The 19,865-nt window shown below is 40.5% G+C and overlaps 1 protein-coding gene across 1 annotated transcript in view; it reads left to right on the plus strand.

Moving 5' to 3' along the window:
* Atrnl1 (attractin like 1) overlaps nucleotides 1–19,865 on the plus strand; it is a 545,233-nt gene that overhangs the window by 167,820 nt on the left and 357,548 nt on the right. The window contains exon 26 of the mRNA XM_042054482.1: nucleotides 16,167–16,228. Within this exon, the coding sequence (XP_041910416.1) occupies nucleotides 16,167–16,228 (62 nt within the window). The remainder of the gene's footprint in view (nucleotides 1–16,166; nucleotides 16,229–19,865) is intronic.

Raw genomic sequence — 19,865 nt, forward strand, 5'->3', positions numbered from 1 at the left:
AGAATCTCAGTGTATGTAAAGGTTGTGATAGTTACTATTAAATTGTTTATGAAGATTGAAAAATAGTCATTTTATGCTTTAGCCATTTTGTGAGCACTGTACCAAAAATTGTATGACTAACTAGAATATTTTTTTTGCCTCCTTATTTGTACTTTGCATGCTAGGAATCGTTTTATTCTTACACAAATATAAGTTATTCTAGAAATCAGTAAGCTATTTTATTTTCATTAAGTGTTTAATATCTACAAGTGTAGGCAATTTAAGTACATATCTGTCTACATACTAAATTAAATTTTAATTTAGTCATGGAGATTCACTGCAATTGAATTATATGAGTTTATTTAGCTATTGTTTAATGTAAAGCATTATAATTTTGAATACATATTCTTAATTGTCTGTATAAAATTCTTTATGCTGTCAAAATCATGTTGAAATTCCTCAAAATAATCCAAGCGTGAGTATTAGGCACATAGCGGTATTCTATGATGATTTTACTGATAATCTGGGAACTAAACTGAGATGTTTTCTCCAGGATGCTTGAGGTTGTGCTATTGATTTGATTATCACGAGTTCCTTCAGTGAGATGCTTGCTTTAGCAGCACTGGTTTTTATGAGTTATAGTATACTACTTGAGCCCGTCTTGATGCTGACACACATTTTGCTATAGCTGCAGTTGTAATGACTTAGTTCAGGTACAGAACGAGCACACTGGGCTTCAGCAGCTTGCATCCCCCAGCAACAGTGCTGCTGATCGACATTTACATACCGCAGTTTAAATTAAATTAGATCTGATTGGTTCTAAATTGCCTGGTTCTGAGTAAATGAGATTTGCTAATTCACTATTAAGTCAATCTGCAAACTGAGGTCATAATTTAGATTTTATTATTTTTATGGGAATGATGTTAAGAACCTTTTAGCTCATGGTTCTAGTTTCCACCCCGGCCTAGCGGTTCCCTTCACTGATCACGGTTAAGATATATACAACATGGTTGGAAAGACCTGGCTCCTAAGCCTGAGGACTGTACTGTTTCATCCCAAGCGTACTAGCATTTTGAATGTAGAGCATGAACTTTGTCGGAATGAATGAGTAGGAGGACGTGTTTCTGGTAAGTCGGGTTTGAAGTCACAATTTTCATAATAGGTGTGTAGTTTGAAACAGAGTTGTGATCAAGTGTGGTAATAAATGCCCGTGTATATTATTGCAACTTGAAATAAAATACTCCGACGGTAGCCTAGAATGGAGTATAATAAATAAGGTTTCTTTATTCAGGGGTAGACTCACAGATCAGTAGTCCTCGGTGTGAGTGGGGGAACTGGAACAGAATCCATCAGCCTAGGGGCCCCACAGGCTTTTCCGTCTGTACACGTGACTACACCCACAGTGGGCCGCTTCTTAAAGGCTATTGGCTGAAGGAGTTCCCACAGCAATATGTTAATTCCGCTTTGCTCCAGAAAGAACAGCAATAAAATTATTGTTAGTGGCTGTGTTATCAATTATTATGAGCTACAGAAGTTTTTGTTTCTTTTTAAAAATGTTTTTTTCTATTAAGCTTCAGGTCTTTCATTCTTAAATTTGAGCTGCTATAAACCAAGGAGTAACAGTGACTGTGTTAACTAGAAGATATAAATACAAGTAGCCAGGAGAAATCGTTAGCAGAGACAAACTCCTGGTGGTGGCTGTAGCCAGGAGAAATCGTTAGCAGAGACAAACTCCTGGTGGTGGCTGTAGCCAGGAGAAATCATTAGCAGAGACAAACTCCTGGTGGTGGCTGTGTCTGGTCGTGTTAGCAGCTGATGCTCCAGAGGGTGAGAGAACTTTAGGTTGCAGTGACGGAGCTGAAACGTTGACTACCTCGCTCTCCGAAAGGACGCCCGCTCCTTATCTAGGCCTTGGTTGCGGCTGCTGCTTACCGTCCTTGGCTGCCTTTGTTAGATAAGACAGCAGAAGCTTGGAATCTCTTTCCCTCCGGGAGTGCCTTGCAAAGAACGTTTCAACTTTTACATCTATGGAACAAGTCTACGTAGAAATTATCCACTTCTCTAGAATAGTGGCTAAAAGAATTGCTAATTTAAATGCATTAAAATTTCAATGTATTTCCCTCAACTATCTGTATAATCCTATACACCTATTTTCTATATAAGTTTTGTAACAAACATATTAATACTAAAATAACTTCATCAGATTGAATGCTTCATTGTTTATTGTTGAAAAATTATTTTTTGTTTTAAATAATACAGAGCAAATATCTGTGTGCATTTTTGGTAAATTATTTTTTGCATGCATATCTCAAAACAATCGATTCAGTTGAAGCATATATTCAAATTTATAACCAAGCACTGTGCACCGGGCAATATTCAAGGCATTTTATATGATTTATTTCAGTTATTCCTAAGCCACGAAGTAAATTTATTATTGTATGAACTTGAAGAATGAATAGAAAAAATAACATGTGCAATTTCCTTCAGTAAGAAGGGCATGAGGATATGAAAATAATCCAATACGAAATTCCACTCTGCTGATAATGTGATTATTTATAGATTTTTATTAATAGTGAGGTTGAACACTAAGATGCATAAAATATTTCTATTGTTTTTACTATTAAATTACCGATAAGAATCTACATGCATGTGTATATTTTTATATGTGGTACCACGATTGTGAAAACTTCTGAGAACATTTTCTGAGTCTTGTAAGTGAGGGCAAGGTGAAACCATGGAACTAGACCCCTTTGTGCGGAATGAAATGTTTGCTGGGGATCAGACTGCCAAGACTGTTTCTGCAGAGCAGGTTGGAGTGGGTGGCAGTGTACAGCCAGTGGACTGGTTGGTTAGATGGCAGTCAACAGGGTGGGGTCCTTGAGCAGATGCTGGTTGTGGAGACTGACCTATACCTACAGCCATACCACAGGCAGTGCCCTTTGGGCAGATTAGGGAGGTCCTGGTGAGCAGTTTCCTGCTGTAATAGAAACACTTTTCTGGTAAACACACTGGATAAGGGATTCCTGAGAAATACTGACCCAGTAGCAGTCTGGCTATGTCCCCCTCTTTAGGACCTTGTCACCAGCACTGCCATTTTGGGGTTCACTTTGGACCACATTCTCCCTTACAAAACTGTGTTCCCTTTTTTGACATACATCCAAATCAGAATGTTCAACATTTAAAAAAATATTGAAAAATTCAACTTATTTCCATTATTCTTAAGTATTATTTTTTGGGGTGGTGGTAGTAGGGTCTTCCATGCCAGAGCTGAATTAGCTTTAGTAATGTTATTAGTGTGTAAATATTACACTTGTGGTTTCCTGGTGAGTTGCTGCATTGTAGAAGTGCTTGCTTATTGGGACCTCTAGCCACAGATAACGACACAGAGACTTCTTATTACTTATGGAAGCTTGGCCCTTAGCTTAGGCTTTTCCCCAACGAGCTCTTATAACGTAATTAACCCATATTCTTTAAATCTGCACTGTGCCACATGGCTTGGTTACTCTTCTCTGTACCATATGTTTGACTTGGTGTCTCCCCAGTTCTCTTCTTCCCAGAGTCCTCTCTGTCCCTGGAAGTCCCACCTAACCTCTTCCTGCCTAGCTATTGGTCATTCAGCTCTTTATTAAACCAATCAGAGGGTGCCTTCATAAAGACAACCTCACAGTGTAAACAAATGTTCCCCAACACTACACGCCCTTGAGGACATGTCACATGACACGTTCATCTGCTCCGAAATGCAGCTGACATTTTAGAGGCCTTTGAGAGATAATAAATTATATTGTTTCTTTAATTTTGCTTTATCTCATTATGTAATGTTTCTAGTATGTATTAGTATAAGTCGAGTTGGTGTACATTTGATGATTATATCATTATAAAGTTGAAGACCATAAATAGTCATTATTTTCCAAGTGTATTCAGATATCCAGATGGGAAATGAATTTTTAAAATAATATATTTTTTTCAAGTTCCTATTTTTATACTGAAAACTAAAGTAATGATATTTTTGTTTGCTAATACAGGATATGTGTTTTATTTACTGTATGGGTGGTATATTTCAACAGTTCTGGACATCTAAAACTTCTTCTGGAGAATATTAGTCTTTTCAAATTATAAAGAGTACTGGCACTTATTATTTTCCAAGGCATGTTAATAGAGAAAGAGGCGACTCATTCTGTATTAGTCTGTCTGACTTGACTGTAGCCATCCTCACTCCATTTCTTTTTTGTCATTTTTCCAGGACCAATCTAGACGAAACTCATACGTTCCAGGGTAAGAGAGTGAGGGTTAAAATTATTAATGAAAGGAACAGAGATACGGGAGAAATAAAACACAGAAACCCAGACAGCATCAGGAGGGACTGTAGAAGGAACGGCGGGCTGCGTCCCACCACCCGGCCGCCGGCTAGCTTTACACCCGAAATAATTACACGGAAACTGTATTCATTTAAACACTGCCTGGCCCATTATCTGTAGCCTCTTATTGGTTAATTCTCACATCTTCCTTTAACCCATATTTAGTAATTTATATAGCACCACGAGGTGTGGCTTACCAGGAGAGATCTTAACCTGCGTCCATCTCAGAGAGGAGAATCATGGCGACTGCCTGAAGCGTCTCCCCTCTCTTTCCCACAATTCTGTTCTTTCTACTCCGCCTACCTAATTTTCTGTCTCTTAAAGGGCCAAGGCAGTTTTCTTTATTAATTAACCAATGAAAGTAACATAGATAGATAACTCTTCCCCATCAAGGGACATTCAGTGAGCACTGAACCCTGAACCCATCCTTGTTCATTTTTCACGTTTGTGTACCCCACTCCAAAAGGGGGGGGGGGCAGGCAACAGACTTCATTAACATGATACGAGGAACAGACCAATGTCCTCAGACTTTGGTCCAGGTGGAGTGGATCCACCTCTACACCCAAAATGCTAATTGACCACACCCAAGTCACAATCTCTTGTTTGTAGCCACACCTATTGTGGACAACTTTGGAAGAGCAAAAATCAGCTCGGACTCTGTGACCTCCAGTCAGGTGGAACAGGCTCACGTTTGTGGTCCTCAGAGGTATTCTTTCTGTCTCTGAGTCCTTTGAAAGCTGAGTGGATCCCTTGTTGGCATCCGGTGCTGAGCCTTCTTCTCCCTGTTGGTTCATTCAACCCCTGTTCTTTGGTGAATTCAGATTTATTCTACATTTTATTCCTTTCCTTCCCCCATATTTATTTGTATTCTGTTATATATTTTATATTTTACATTATTTGAAAGAATCTTATGCATGTATTTATTGAGTAATTTTAAATTTAGTATTCCAAGCAAAAGTAGATTGTATATCACTATAAATTATTAGATTATTTTGAACGTGACTACACCTTTATTTTTAGCATTAAAGTTTATATTTTATTTGTTTATTTTTAAAATTTTTCTATATCAATTTGAACTCCCTTTCACATTTGTATGGCGGCTATAGCAATAATATTTTGCTTATTTTTGTTTTTCTGGAATAGTCTTTGTCATTTGTTCGTTTCTGAACAGTGCCCCTTTTGGTAAACTAGACTTTGTTGACAGCTAGTTTTTCTACACACCAAGTATCTCCCATTTCCTACCTACCGAGCTGCTGTGCAGCCCCGGGTCAGGATGCAGGTTCTCGTGTGTATAGGGAGCAGGTTTTCTCGACGCAGTGAAGACTTTTTCAGTGTTTTCAGTTCCATTGTAATATGTTGTAGTGAAATGCTCGGGATGCATTTCCGGAGAGCTCGTCTGGTTTCATGTGCCTGAATGTTTGTGTTAGGGAATTTTCAGTTTCTTTTTCTTTAGATAAACTTTCTGTCCACTTTTCCCTTTCCTCAGGAGAATGCTAGTGACCTTGATGGTGTGCTATAATATATGTAGTTTTTCTTTTTTTAAGTCTTTTGTTCTCCTCTGATTAAATATGATTAAATATGAGCTTAAATATTAATGTTAATGGTTTGATGTGGCCAGCATGACACTTTATGTACATAGTGTTTCCCTCTAAAACCTGTATTCCTAATCTCACAATTTAGGGAGAAAGAAACATGGAGAAACCTTTTGATGACTGTTTTAAAGATTTATCCTTTTTATTTTATGTGCCTGCGTGTCTACTGGAATGTATGCATGCACACACCCCATGCATGTCTGATGCTTAGAGACCAGCAGAGATCCCTGGAAGTGAACTGACAGGATATTGTGAGCCTCCCTTTCGGTTCTGGGTCCCAATAGTGCTCCTAACTGTGGGACCAGCTCTCTAGTCCCACCCACCAGATATATTTCTAACACTCCTAAAAAATAGCAATGCCAAAGAAAGTGAGAGAAGTATTATAAACTGTCATATCAGTAAGAACCTTAAGGACAGATGATCTCAGTCAATAGGAGCTCACCCTGAGTCGATACGATCCTGACAGCACCAGCCACTAATCTTACACATGTGCTCCTGTCATCATACAGACGAGTATTCTGAGCTAAGAAGCTAGTTCTTTCTGCCCACGCTGGGGAGATCCAAAGCTGGCATTTGTGGCTTCAAAGCCAAGGTCCTTAACATTCAACACCTGTTCCTCACATGTTTCACCATGCCTGGTGTAAAACCATATACTTTGTGAGCACGGTGCCTACTCTTATTTCTGTCGGCCACGTGCCTGGCAGGGTATGGAGAGATGACTTGCAGTGTGTGAGAGCACTCACTGCTCTTTGATAGGACCTTGGTTTGCGTCCCAGCATCAACGTGGTGCCTCATAACCCTTTGTACCTACAGCTTCAGGGTATCCGGTGTCCTCTTCTGGCCTCTGAAGTCATCAGGCATGCATGTTATGGATAAACACATGCAGGCAAGCATGCATACTCATGAAATATGGAGAAATACCCTTTAAAACTTGGACTCAGCTGGGCTGGCTGCTGTTGATTGGCAGCCCTGGTCAGGGTGCCCCCCAGCAGGGTGGATCCTGATGTCTTTGTACTGTAGTGTCTGCTAAGAGTCAGCTTGGACACTTGTGCTCACTTTGTGGCAGTCAGACTTCTGAAAGACTGGATGCCAAGGGATTAGAATTTGCTTGGGTATTTACATCTGGGAGAGGGATTGGTGAAGGCCTTGGGAGATCAGAGGAGGAGAACAATTTGTGATTTGTCAGTTGACTTTGCCAGGGAGACTTGGAGCCGGGACTGTGGTTGTCAGGAGCCACAGTGCCTGGATGGCTTAGTCTTGCAACTCTCTTGCTTCTGTATTTCAAGACCCTGAAGATGGGTCAGGACGAGTGTCACAGGATCACCTTGTCATTCTTGCCATTGTGGCCATATTGAATAAATCTCTATCTTATGTTTTTCACTAAAAAGTACACGATGATTAAGTGTAATAATGTAATTTGTCTTTTGGGTGATATCCTAGGATAGAAAATGTAAAATAGATTAATAATAAAAACAAAAATAACGAAAAGCATAACATACTGCAGGATAGCTAAAATATGCTTGTGTGTGTGTGTGTGTGTGTGTGTGCCCACGCGCATGTGTGTATGTGTGTGTGTGTGTGCGCACATGCTCCTGTGTGTGCGTGTGCGTGTGTACACACATGTATGCCTGTGTGCTCCTGTGTATGTGCGTGTGCATCTGTGTGTGTTATCTCTTGTCCTACTGATCTTTTGTTATTTTTGTTGTTTTGGTTTTTTGAGAGAGGTGGATGATAAAGAACAGGAATGTGAGGTTGGAGGAAAGGGAGGTGGGAAGATCTGGAAGGCATTGGGGTAGAGGAAATAATATGATCAAAAATGTAAAAATAATTTTAAATAAAATGATGATGATTCAGAATACCAATGGAACCCAAATAATATATTGATCTTAGGTATTCCTAATTAATTTTTGTTATTAATTATATAACTATTCAATTGAAATATTGTATCAATGGAAACTCTATGACTTTTGAACTTGAGATTTAAAAATTCATCGTTGATTATAATGAGATCTAAATACTAATATGCCATTACTTTTATGAAACTTAGGAAATGTATCCATATATGGGCAAACCCAGCATTTGGGGGTACTTTCTATATAGTAAGTTCTTTTGTGGAGAGCCCCTCACACCAAAATGGCATTGTTTCCTCAGTCTAGGCTTAACATGGTGCTGAGCACTGTGAAGTAATTTTAAAATTAAACACTATAGATTTGTGTTTTTCATATATTTAAATATGTTAATATTACAAGTATATAGTTAACATAACTATATGTAAATAAATAATACATATTATATACAGAATGCTTATATGTACAAGTTTGAATACTCTTTAACTATCAAATAATTTACTCCTCGCAAATTAATTAAAATAGTCATGATCTTGATATATATATATATACATATATATATGTTTTATTTCAACATTTATAATCTTGATGAAAAGTTAATTCTTAGTTTTGGTTTAGCTTGACCTTTACCTTGAAGCTCTTTTTCAAAATTCCCCATAGAAATTCTTGAGGTGCTTCTGTGGGTATGACTGGAGTCCATACCTTGGCTGCATGGGAGCTCAGAGGTTAGATTAGGACTGGAGTCCATACCTTGGCTGTGTGGGGGCACAAACCTTAGATTAGGAGTTTCCAGGAAGGGTAGCTGAGCACTGTGCTGCCTGACTCGTGACAACACAGTGATGTGATTAACCCTCGAGAGGGAAGCGCAGAACAGGACCGTTGGTTCTCCTTTTGCTACACTGCTCATTGCCCGGAGGCTGAGGCTGGCCTCTGCATCTGTAAGTGAGGTACACATCACCTACCTCCCCAGGGTGCTCAGGGATCCATAACTCAGCAGTAAAGCCTTTATGCGATGCGTGGGCAATAGTGAGGGCTTCCTAAGTGTGGCTCTTTTTGGTCTGGGAAGGAAGCAGAGAGAGAAAACAGAAAGGTAGAGAGCGGATCCAGAATAGGGACATGTGACGGGTCTCAGAATAATGCCTCTAAGGGAAAACAGCGTTAAGGGACCAGAGGGGACAATTTGTGGCTGATAGTTGCTTAATGACATATGTTAGTTTTCAGAGATGACAACATGTCTTAGAGAGAGGTGAAGGGGGTTCAGGCAAGACAGACACAGAGAGACAGAGACAGGCAGGGACGAGGTCGTTTGTGTACACTTGAAGAAGTTGGAATCACAGTGAAAAGTGAAGGAGAAACTCAAAGGACTCATAAGCGAGGGCACGAAGGAAGGTGGAGGAGAGAGACGTCTTCAGGGCAAACCCAAGAGACTTCTCAGCTGGGTAAAGAATGACCAGGGGAGGGTGGAGGCTAACGCAGCAACCAAATGCATTATCCCGGGGAAGTCGAGGACACCTCAGGGAGGCATTTTCTAGCTTTAAGTATGATCAAAGTGATTCAATTTTATAAATAGCATTCATATATTTATAATCAGAGTAATCACTAATATTTATCCAGACATATTGTAATTTCATGGGATGTTCTTTTTTATGCTTTATTCCAGAAAAATGACCTTGTTAGATGATACATTTTCTATTTTAACATTTAAAAAATATGGTTTTTCAGTTTTCTACACCATTTTACCATCAGTAATCACTTTGTTAATTATCGGCAAGAAGTCTACTCCTAATAGGTTATCATAGTTGATCTTAGCAAGTAATAATTAGTTAGAAAACCCTTATTCTTATTTTTCAAAATAAGTAGTAATACAATGAGTCAGGTTCTCAGAATTTCCTGCATGAACCATAGCCTGTTGATTCGTAAGGTCAGCTAGTTCTGTAGCTTCTGTTCTATAATTCTGTTTCTATGGCAGCGTTTGAAATGCCGTCATCCAAAGAGCAGCATGAGTCAGCTAAGTCAGTCGGATGAGCTTGATAATCTGCGCGCATCTCGTTCGCTGCGTTCTCATTTCTCTTATCTCCAGCATCACGTCAGAACTTCACCGTCGTGCATGCTGAGCTGACATTTTTGCATAAACACATCAATATGTCCTTTATAAATCAGAGCTGTTTCTTTAAAGATTTCTGACATTTTAGGGTAAATACCATGTCATGGAAAATTCTCTTTCCAGGTCCTCTTCCTACAGCTTCTTTAAGTCACATCATACAGTTGGAGGCCATCGATTGTAATGCATTCGTAAGTGTAGTCTGTGTTCCAGATCTGAGCACGTTCAGTGTGCACCTGTAGGTGTGAGGGCGGAGTGTTCTTTCTGCTGAGGTTTTCACAAGTGACCGTTTTAGTTATTTGTGACTTTTGAACAGTTGGCAAAACGAGGGCGCTGTGAAATCCTGGTGGACCTGTTCTCCTGATTCGGATAATCTTGGGTGATCTGAGTTAGGTCGTTATAGGGGAGAGAAATTTAAATGTGCAGTTAGACCAGCTAATGTTTTGAAACATTTAAACGCAACACGCATAAACATGTGGTATTTTTCTTTGGAATAACCACAGAAAGAAAATGGGAAACACCGATTATTTGTAGTAGGCCATGTTCTAGCTATGACATTTGCCAATAGAGATGTTCATAATAAGATATCTGTAGATTTTAGTGTTAGAAATACTTTGTATCCTGGAAACACTTTTGAGGAAACTACGAACTTAGACATTATTGTCATTGATTGTGTGGCTGTCCTTTAAACGCTGTCAGCTGAGCGGTTATTCTCTTCAAGCAACCTCGCTTGCTTTTGTGTGTATACAAATGATTTTTCACATCTGAGCAAGGCGTATGCCTCAGCATTTAGTAAGTAGAGGCAGAATGATTAGAAGTGCAGGGCCCCCTCAGCTTCTTAACTCCATAGAGTGTTGGAGGCCAGCCTGGGCTACAAGAGGAAGGGAGGGAAGAAGGGAGGAGCTGACTAGGTTAAGTATATTTAGTTAAAATATATTTTGAAAATCTTGTCTTAGAATATTTTATGTATTTTGCAGTTAAAATTAGTATCTTAGTAAATAGAAATATATACTTTGCACTCAAATAGATGTTTCCCCATAGCATCAAATCTATAATACATGTCATTATTATAGAACATGCATAAACTATTTAAAATGTTTTCTTCACAGTATCTGTGAATTCTTTCTTTCATGGATATCTGAAACCTCAACGTTGCTAAATTTTGATATGGAATTCTCTCTGAAAAATTTAATTAAATGCTTTCCACTACAACAAAACTGCTTAAAATGTTGATTGGGACTGTAACAATAAGAATAAAATCACTATTACTATGGAGCCTATATTTTAGTGGGGAGGCTAATCATTAACCCATAAAATAGATAATTTCAGATTACAGTATAAACATGGTTTGCATGCCCTCACAGTAGGAAGGAAGGCACCTACTTTAAATGAGTGTTACAGAGTGTGGTAATTATGGAGGCCCAAATGATCAGCAATCAGCCAGCTGAAAACCAGTTTCCAGCATGGATTTGCAGGCTCCTCCCTCTGTCTTTTCCTAACCCTGCAGGCCTTCCTATTTCAGTTGGAAGGGCTTGAAGTTGAGACATACTGCCTTTGACGTGAGCTGTATCCTGGCAGAACACGTCACGTAATAAATGGGAGAGAGTGGGTCCAGGACACTGCCTCTTCTGCTAAAGCCACTAATGCCACCTGAGAGCTCACTCCCCAGTCAGCCTGAATCCCCCGTGCCCAATACTGCCGTTGACTGAGGCTGAGGATCGACATTTCTAACACATCATCTTGGGGACGCCTTCAGATCACAGAAAAGGCAATTCCGATTCACTTGTGTCTACGTGGCCTTGCATGTTTTAATGCAAGAGACCTGATCCTTACCAGTTGGCCCTCCCATATTATTCCTTATTAGGAAAGGAAGACTGTCTTTAAAAACTCAATCTAGGTCCTCACTTAGAATTTCAATATTCAAGTATATGATTGCAGCTTGAATTGGTGAGAAGTTCCTGCTGTTATTTTCTACAGTGAAGAAGACTGTTAATTTGGAGCAACTACAAGTAATTTGTTACCTTGGTGTCTTAGGTCATCCTCTAAGTACAAGCTGGAATCAAAAGAACATGTTTCTCTCTCAGAACAACTAAAAAAATTTCCTAATTAATAGATACAAATAGAGACTGTAGTTAATCCAAGTTTTAGAGTGCTTGAATGCCTCATATAACATCTCTAATGTGTAGAATCCTACCTAAACATTTTATTTATTCAAATGCGTTCAGGCAAGTGTTGAAAACATAGGTATTTTCACATGTCTTACCTTAAACCATGATTTCTTCTGAGGTTTGTATCGCTATTAGCCACACAGGGGCAGCTCAACTACACACATGCAGGCCTGAAGTCATGTGCTGTGCCCACCTACATTTATGGTGACATTATTGGTTGTTCCTTCTCCTGAGACACCTGTTAATTCATGGAGTGTCAACCCCTCTCTGTGTGTGAGATGCTTACAAAGGTGAGGGCTGCATGGACTTCCCCAGACGTAGTGGTTGGTGCTGTTGGTGGGCACAGGGAGGCTGCAACGTGCCTCGTCAGTTGGCACCACGGGCTGGTTGAGCAGCTTAAACAGACGGGCTTGCAATGCGCGGTAGTGATGTCAATCTAGGGTATACCAATGCAATACAAGGCTAGAGTGGACTGAGTAACTTTAGCCTGAACTTTCAGAATGCCATGAACCAAACAGTAACCAACAACTAGAAGAATTTAAGAAGTCTGTAATCTGTTGCTATTTGGAAAACTAGAGAATATAATCCACACAGAGAAAATTAATTTTCTATAATTGAAATATAGTTTTGGGGCAACATTAGATTCAAGTAAAATTTAACTAAAACTCTATTTTCAAAAGTCGCAAAAGGAATTAATAGAATGCTTGGAAATATTTAATCTGTGGGGCATTATTAGCAGTTTTTATATCTCTAACTTACTACATTTCTGAGTTAGAATAACTGAATTTCAAAATAAGGCCTCAGCATCAACCAGTTACACCAATCCAGTTTCCCCCTGAGTGGCAAATACAGAGTCACAGGAATCTACCACAGACGTGAGTTGTGAGCCCACTGTGCCTGCAGAAGGAAGAGCTAAGCCACAGGGAAACCCCAAAACTCCAGCTGCTCTTTGGAACCAAGCAGGTGAATTTGCCCAAGTGACAGCTGAGTGGCTTTACCCAGCCCAGTGCAGATAAGATGGTGCGGTCTCCGCAAAGTTCTGAGTGTGATTTGACCACCCATAGAGCTTGAAAAGCAACTTCACAAACTCCACACAGGCCCTGCGTTCTGGATTAGCTGCTAGGCATGGAAATCCAACATAGCAGAGCAGGGTGGAGAGAGACCAAGGCAGGGGTGCCCAGTTACCGTGGGGAGAGCTCGGCACAGCATAACACACTGCTGGGGCAAAGCACACCCGTGCCACCACATACTCAAGAGCCGCTCTTACCAGTTCCCTTGTGCAGTGCCAGTGTTACTCTGATGACCTGGAATGTCTGTCATTTATTAGCAGAAGACTTGGATTTTCCTAATTGATGCATAACTAGTAGGAATAACGAACAGCATCACAGTAAATTTAGATGGGCACAGACTCTAATTCGAGCTGGTATAAATATTTCTCATATGGTTTTCCTGCTGCGTGAGTCCATATAGCAACAAAACTAAGGAGAAAATAACTGAGGTAAATAAAACAAAGACAAATGTGATAATAGCTGTAATTTTAAGGCCATTTTGCTAAATTACTTGCATAAGATTCTACAGGGTAGAGATAAGATGAAATGTGTTAAAATTTCTAAAAGTTGAGTTAAGTATATGTTTCATCATTGACAGAATAAGAAAGAGTTAGATGTTTTCACAAAAGTCAGCTTGCACATCAGGGTAAATCAGAGAGAGGTGCAGGCGTTAGTCCCCCCCAGTTCCTGTGCGGTCCTGGGGGAGGGACGCAGCCAGCAAAGGAGGTGCTGCAGGGTGGTTCTGGTTCCTCTAATTTCTCACCTCCGTTTCATTTCTGATAACAGAGCAGCTCCACACTCCTCCGGTGTCTATGAAATAGCAAACATGTTTGTGATTTCCAAAGATTCTGACATTCTTTTCCATGTTTGCAAATTCCACTGTGCACTGAGGTCCTAAGAAGCATTTAATGTTCGTCCTGAAACCTTTGCTAGTTGTCTCCTGTTTTACTTGGGGTTTCTTCCTTTCTCTCTGGGTCTGCAGTAACCTTTGCTCTGTCAGAAGAGACAGTGCCTGCTCAGTCTCCTCTCTACACCCTCTCTGTTGACTCCATGTGCTCTTTAAGTTGCCTGCCTCTTTCATGGGTTCCCTGTGCTCTGAGGTTCTCTTATAACTCACATAAATCAAGCTTATTTTCTTTCACCTGATTTCAGAATGTTAACCTTTAAAAGATTGCCCAGATAGTTCTTAATCGCAATGTCTAGAGTTCTCTTAAATATTTAAGGCATTGAATATAGTTTTTGATAAACTACATATCCACCAGATTCTAATCTGGGATAAAAAATTTTTAAAAATATTTCTATTTTAAAAAGTCTTTTTAATATCATCTTTTAATATCATACTTTCTCCTTTAGCTACTTTAATTAGTTTCCTTAGTTTATGTTCAAACTCTATAATTCCATTGCTTAGAAACTTGTTGGACTTGAATGTTATATATTTAAGTTTGCATGTGTAAGTCAGAAACCTAATTGCTTAATTTACCCAGGGTTTTAATTAACTAGCCTATTAATTATTTTAAAATCTCCCATAGGTGCTGGAGATGCAGCTATAGCTCGTGATAATGCATTCACTCAGAATGCTCCCAGGTGCTCACAGACTTTGGTTCCCTCACAGCATACATGCACACCCCCCCCCCCCCACACACACATGCACACACACACACCCCCACACACATATGCACGCACATACACACCCACACACATATACACACACATACACCCATGCACACATGCACACACATACACACCCACACACGTATGCACACACATACACCCACACACATATGCACACACAAACTCCCACATCTGTATATGCACACACATATACACAACCACATGCCTCCCTCACCATGGACACTCGCACAGAATAATCAAACAGGCAGACAAACTCACTTGCTATTTCTTGTCCCCTGAGGCCACACTGACATCAGGTTTAGGGCACATCTGTGTATTTCTTAGCTCAGAGTCATGGTCCTTCTCTGTCATTCATCCAGCGTCTGAATTGTTACTGATTTCCTCCAGTTTTGTAGCTATTTAGAATATGAGAAGACTCAGCACTATTAATCTATTTTGATATGTCCTCTTAAAGACATTGTTGAAAGGTCACTAAGAAGAAACAAGCTAGCCATAGCCAAATCTTACTACTTTAACTCAGCTATGTATGGGTGTCATTGCTATTGATTGCTTCTTTCATCTGTGTATGATATCAAAGGTCAGGAGTTGCAGCATCAAATCTAATGATCTATACCTAGTATCATAGACATAGTTTTTGTTATGTTTTTATTTCTATTTCTTTGTTTTCTTCTAATGCTGTGATGCAGATGCTTTCTTTATTACCATCCAGTAGAGGAAAACTAAGGTACATGGCTATGCCATTTTCTGAGATATCCGAGGTTACTGTGAGAGACGCTGTTTCTGGCCCATGGTGTTTCTCTCAGACACCGTGCTATTGCCGCGTTGTATTCAACAGTTCCTAAAGGAGGATGCTAGCACAGGACTTGTGACATTCACTGAAGCAGAGACATACGTAGGTACTTTTCTAGGTTCACATTGTGAGGATTATGTCTTATTAATGTGGAATTTTAAAATGAATTAGCATATTTCCATGTACAGAGAATAAAATTTATGTATATATGTTTGTATTCCACTTTTGTGGACAAAGCTCTATTGGGGAAGAAAGTTTTCTTGGTTTCTTATAATGCAGCTGAGTTTCTTTCAAACAAGTAGTTATCAGCTCTGGTAATTGAAGACATGAGCATTACTAGATAGAGAACCCGAGCGCAAGTTTCTATTGGGCGCATTTAGTACGTCACAGTATTTCACATGGAACGCACAGGTCGCATTTCCGATTTAATAACAGATCTTAACTGCTTAGTATCGTGATCCATAGGATGGTCATCATTAGTAATTAATAATTTGGTATTCTAGGTAAAGTTTTCATGTGTGTATTGTATTTATGGTATGGTGATTCCATCTGCTTTGCTGAGTTAGAAATACCATATATGTGCTGTGAACATCACCATGTTTTGAAGCGTTTGGGCTCAGCAAGTTCAAGCTCTCTTGTGCTCTGGTTGGCAGATCGCGTTTTCCCAGCACAACACCATCATGGACCTCGTGCAGTTCTTCGTCACCTTCTTCAGGTAACTGTGTGTTCTGCTGTGTGTGCGCATGTGTGTGCACGCATGTGCATGTGTGTGCACGCGTGCGCACGTGTGTGTGCATGTGTGTGTGCGAGCCTGTGCCTATGCATGTGTATGTGTGTGTTTCTTCAGGTAACTGGCTCTGCTGTGTGTGTGTGCGCGCGCACGTGCACATGTATGGGTGCATGTGTGCATGTGTGTGTGCGAGCCTGTGCCTATGCATGTGTATGTGTGCATGTGTGTGTTTCTTCAGCTGTGTGCTCTGCTGTGTGTGTGTGCGCGCGCGCGCTCGCGTGCGCATGTGTGTGTGTGCGTGCGCATGTGTGTGCATGTGTGTCTTCAGGTAACTGGTTTTTGCTGACTTTAGGTTATTACTCGTGTGTGTGTGTGTGTGTGTGTGTGCGCGCGCGTGTGTGCATGTGCCTGTTCCTATGCATTTGCATGTGTATGTTTCTTCGGGTAATTGTTTTTTGCTTACTTTAGCTCGTTACTTCCGTGTGTGCATGTGTGCGTATGTGTGCATGTGCGTGCGTGTGCATGTGTTCTTTCTGTCAGATCATTCGTCAGTTGCTTACCTTACTATTCTTTTTCTTGAATGCATGTCACGTATGTCCCATAGGGCAGCGGGGCCGTACTGGTGATCTAGGTCTGTGAGATCGTTTATACTGCTTTGTGTTCAGAGGACTCAGTAGGAAGACAATCAGTTTGCCCTCTCCTTTCACATAAATAACTCAGACTACTTTAATTAATGAAATTAATAGTACACATTCCTCATGGATTAGTTAGATCTTCTAGAGTTGAATCAATTTAATTTTTAATTGACTAATTATCTTTTTTTTTTTTTTTTTTTTTTTTTTGATTTTTCGAGACAGGGTTTCCCTGTAGTTTCTAGAGCCTGTCCTGGACCTAGCTCTTGTAGACCAGGCATGTGTGCTTGCTAACGTGTTGAATGTGTGGTAAGAAAACATGGTTCTGCCTTGAAGGGTCTCTAAGCTAGAAGCACTGTAACTGCCTTTGGATGGAGCCATGTCCCCAGATCTTGAGTTCTGTTATATATTAAAGTACGTTCCTTTTTTTGATATAAGAATTTTTTAATGCAATATTTTCTCATTTTATATATCTATCCCCATTTCTACTTCTTCCCCTCATTCTTTTCCAACCTCTTCCTCCCCCATCAACTCCTCAGAGAGGGTAAGACTTCCCACGGGGAGTCAACAATGTCTGACACATCACTTTGAGGGAGGACTGAGGCCTTCCCTATTGTATCTAGACTGAACAAGGTTTCCCTCCAAAGAGAATGTGCTCCAAGACACCAGTTCGAGCAATAGGGATAAGTCCTGGTCTCACTGCCAGTGGCCCTATAGACTGCCCAAGGCTCACAACTGTCCCCCACATTCAGAGGGCCTAGTTTGGTCCTGTGCAGGTTCCCCAGCTGTTAGTCCAGAGTCAGTGAGCTCTCAGTAGCTCAGGTCAATTGTTTCAGTGGGGGTACCCCATCATGGTCTTGACTCCTTTGCACATATTATCACTCCTCCCTTTGGGGCTGGTCTCCAGATGCTCGGCCCAGTGCTTCGCTGTGGATCTCTGCGTCTGCTTCCATCAGTTGCTGTTGACCATTAAGATAGTCCTTAAGATAAAAATAATTTCAAACTTAAACAACTTTGGAAAATCCTATGTATTATAATGTTACATGGATAACTGTGGGTTGATTTTTTTCTGACATTTTTTCCAGTAGATGATTGACAGGTCTTTCTCAGAGAGAGCATTGTTCTTAGTCCCAGAAGCATGCAGACCAGGGCATCTCATTTTCATCCACGAGGTTATAAATGAAGAAACCCTGGGCTTGGGGAAGATACTGTTCCCCATGGGGCAGCTGCGCTGTGGGACCTCACATCAGCTGTTTTGTGAACATCTTCCTGGATGTGCAGCTCGGTGCTGTCCTCCAGGATTTGTGCAGGGTAGACAAACAGGGCTCCTTTCCTGAGGTGCAGCCCTCACCCTGCTACAGCTTCAGCCGACTGAAGTATCGGCTTCCCTCAGCCCCAGCTTGTCTGGGTAGCTCAAGCACCTCACCCCTGTTCCCAATGCGAGGCAATCATTCACTTGGGGGTCTTGCCAGGGTCCACACTGGTTCCTGAATCTTCTCCACTGGAGTCTACAAATACGTCCTGTTAAGAGACAGACAGTAAACTCTTCAAATATTTACGTGAGTGCCATATCCTTGCATCTATGTAACATGTTTGTTGGGGAGCCAAGAGCCATGTGGTGATCCACGGGAGTGGCAGTGAGCCAGGAAACATCTGTGGACCAATTGATTTTTCCAGCTTTTGAGCTAGCTCATGCCTGAGTACGTTTAATAACCAGAAGCATCTCTGGAGATGGTCCTCTCTGTCATCCACTAACGGACTGTTCTTTATAAGTGAGCTGCCACCTGCTTGCCGCAGTCTCTTCTGATCGGCGGTAGGGCCATACGTGCCATGCCTCATTGCCCTTCTCCACGGCCAGTCGGGGGTTGAAACACTTTTCTCCCTTTTCACCTTCTCTGCCCATTTCCTACGTGTTCAAATCGTCACACTGGGCCCTCTGCTCTGAAAGCCACCAAGTTTGTCTGTGTGCACAGTAGCATTGATGGTTAAACACGTCATACCGTGAGCACATTTACCCAGCACCGGGGCGGGAGGGTCAGGCCTGCTTTCCATATTTCCCCTAAAGGTGAACCTCGGAGAGGCATTCATGGTTTATGAGTTTGTTCCTGAGAATAAAATGAACGTTAAGGATAGTTTAGTATATGTTTAGGAAACACTAGGAGTTATGATTGAATGATTATTATTTAAAACATTAAAATTAAAACCCTTGATGTAAATTAGTATGGACCAACATATACTAGAAAATTCAGTTATGTCTGAAAATTCACAGGTGAATGAATTTGCATCTAAATTGATTAGATATTTAAGGTTTGGAGCTTCTGAATTTGTGTACATATATTTAAATTCAGTCGCTCTTTTATTAAGGAAAAGAAAGCTAGTTCAGTGTATACCATATATTAGAGATGACTCCCTTTATCAGGTTGCCACTATAGACAAGTGAATTATAATATTCTAATCACTGTGTGTGATCAAATATGTTTGATGGGTACTTTGTCATTTAAATTTATTCTAGTAGTGAAATGTAAATTGGATAATTTAAAATAATCTCATTGTCAGGAAAATGCATAGACAGAATATTTTGAAATTCATTAAGTTACTTTTTTAGAAGACCACCACTAAATTTGAAACAAGTCAGAGTTTATGGACATCCCTGTCAAGCCAGCCTGCCTCTGCCTCTGTTGCTGTTTGGGGCCAGGCACTGGGTCAGTCTGTGAGTGGATGAGCCAGCTCCTGCTTAGTAAACTTGCTAGGGCCACTTCTCAAACACTGTATCATGGGTTTTTTGTTTTGTTTTGTTTTGTTTTACCTTCTTATTCTGGAGACTTCTGGTGGCAAACGCAATGGGGCCAGGACCAGGGAAATCATTTATAGACACAGCTTGGCTCTGATCTCCACTCTTTGTGCTGCCATCAGTAGGTCACCCATCTTCTCCGAATCTCAGTCATTTTATATTTATAGGTTCCAAGGAATTTTTTTATTGCTGTTTGGGA

The sequence above is a fragment of the Arvicola amphibius genome, chromosome 1 (genome assembly GCF_903992535.2).
Source record: "Arvicola amphibius chromosome 1, mArvAmp1.2, whole genome shotgun sequence".
Taxonomy (NCBI): domain Eukaryota; kingdom Metazoa; phylum Chordata; class Mammalia; order Rodentia; family Cricetidae; genus Arvicola; species Arvicola amphibius.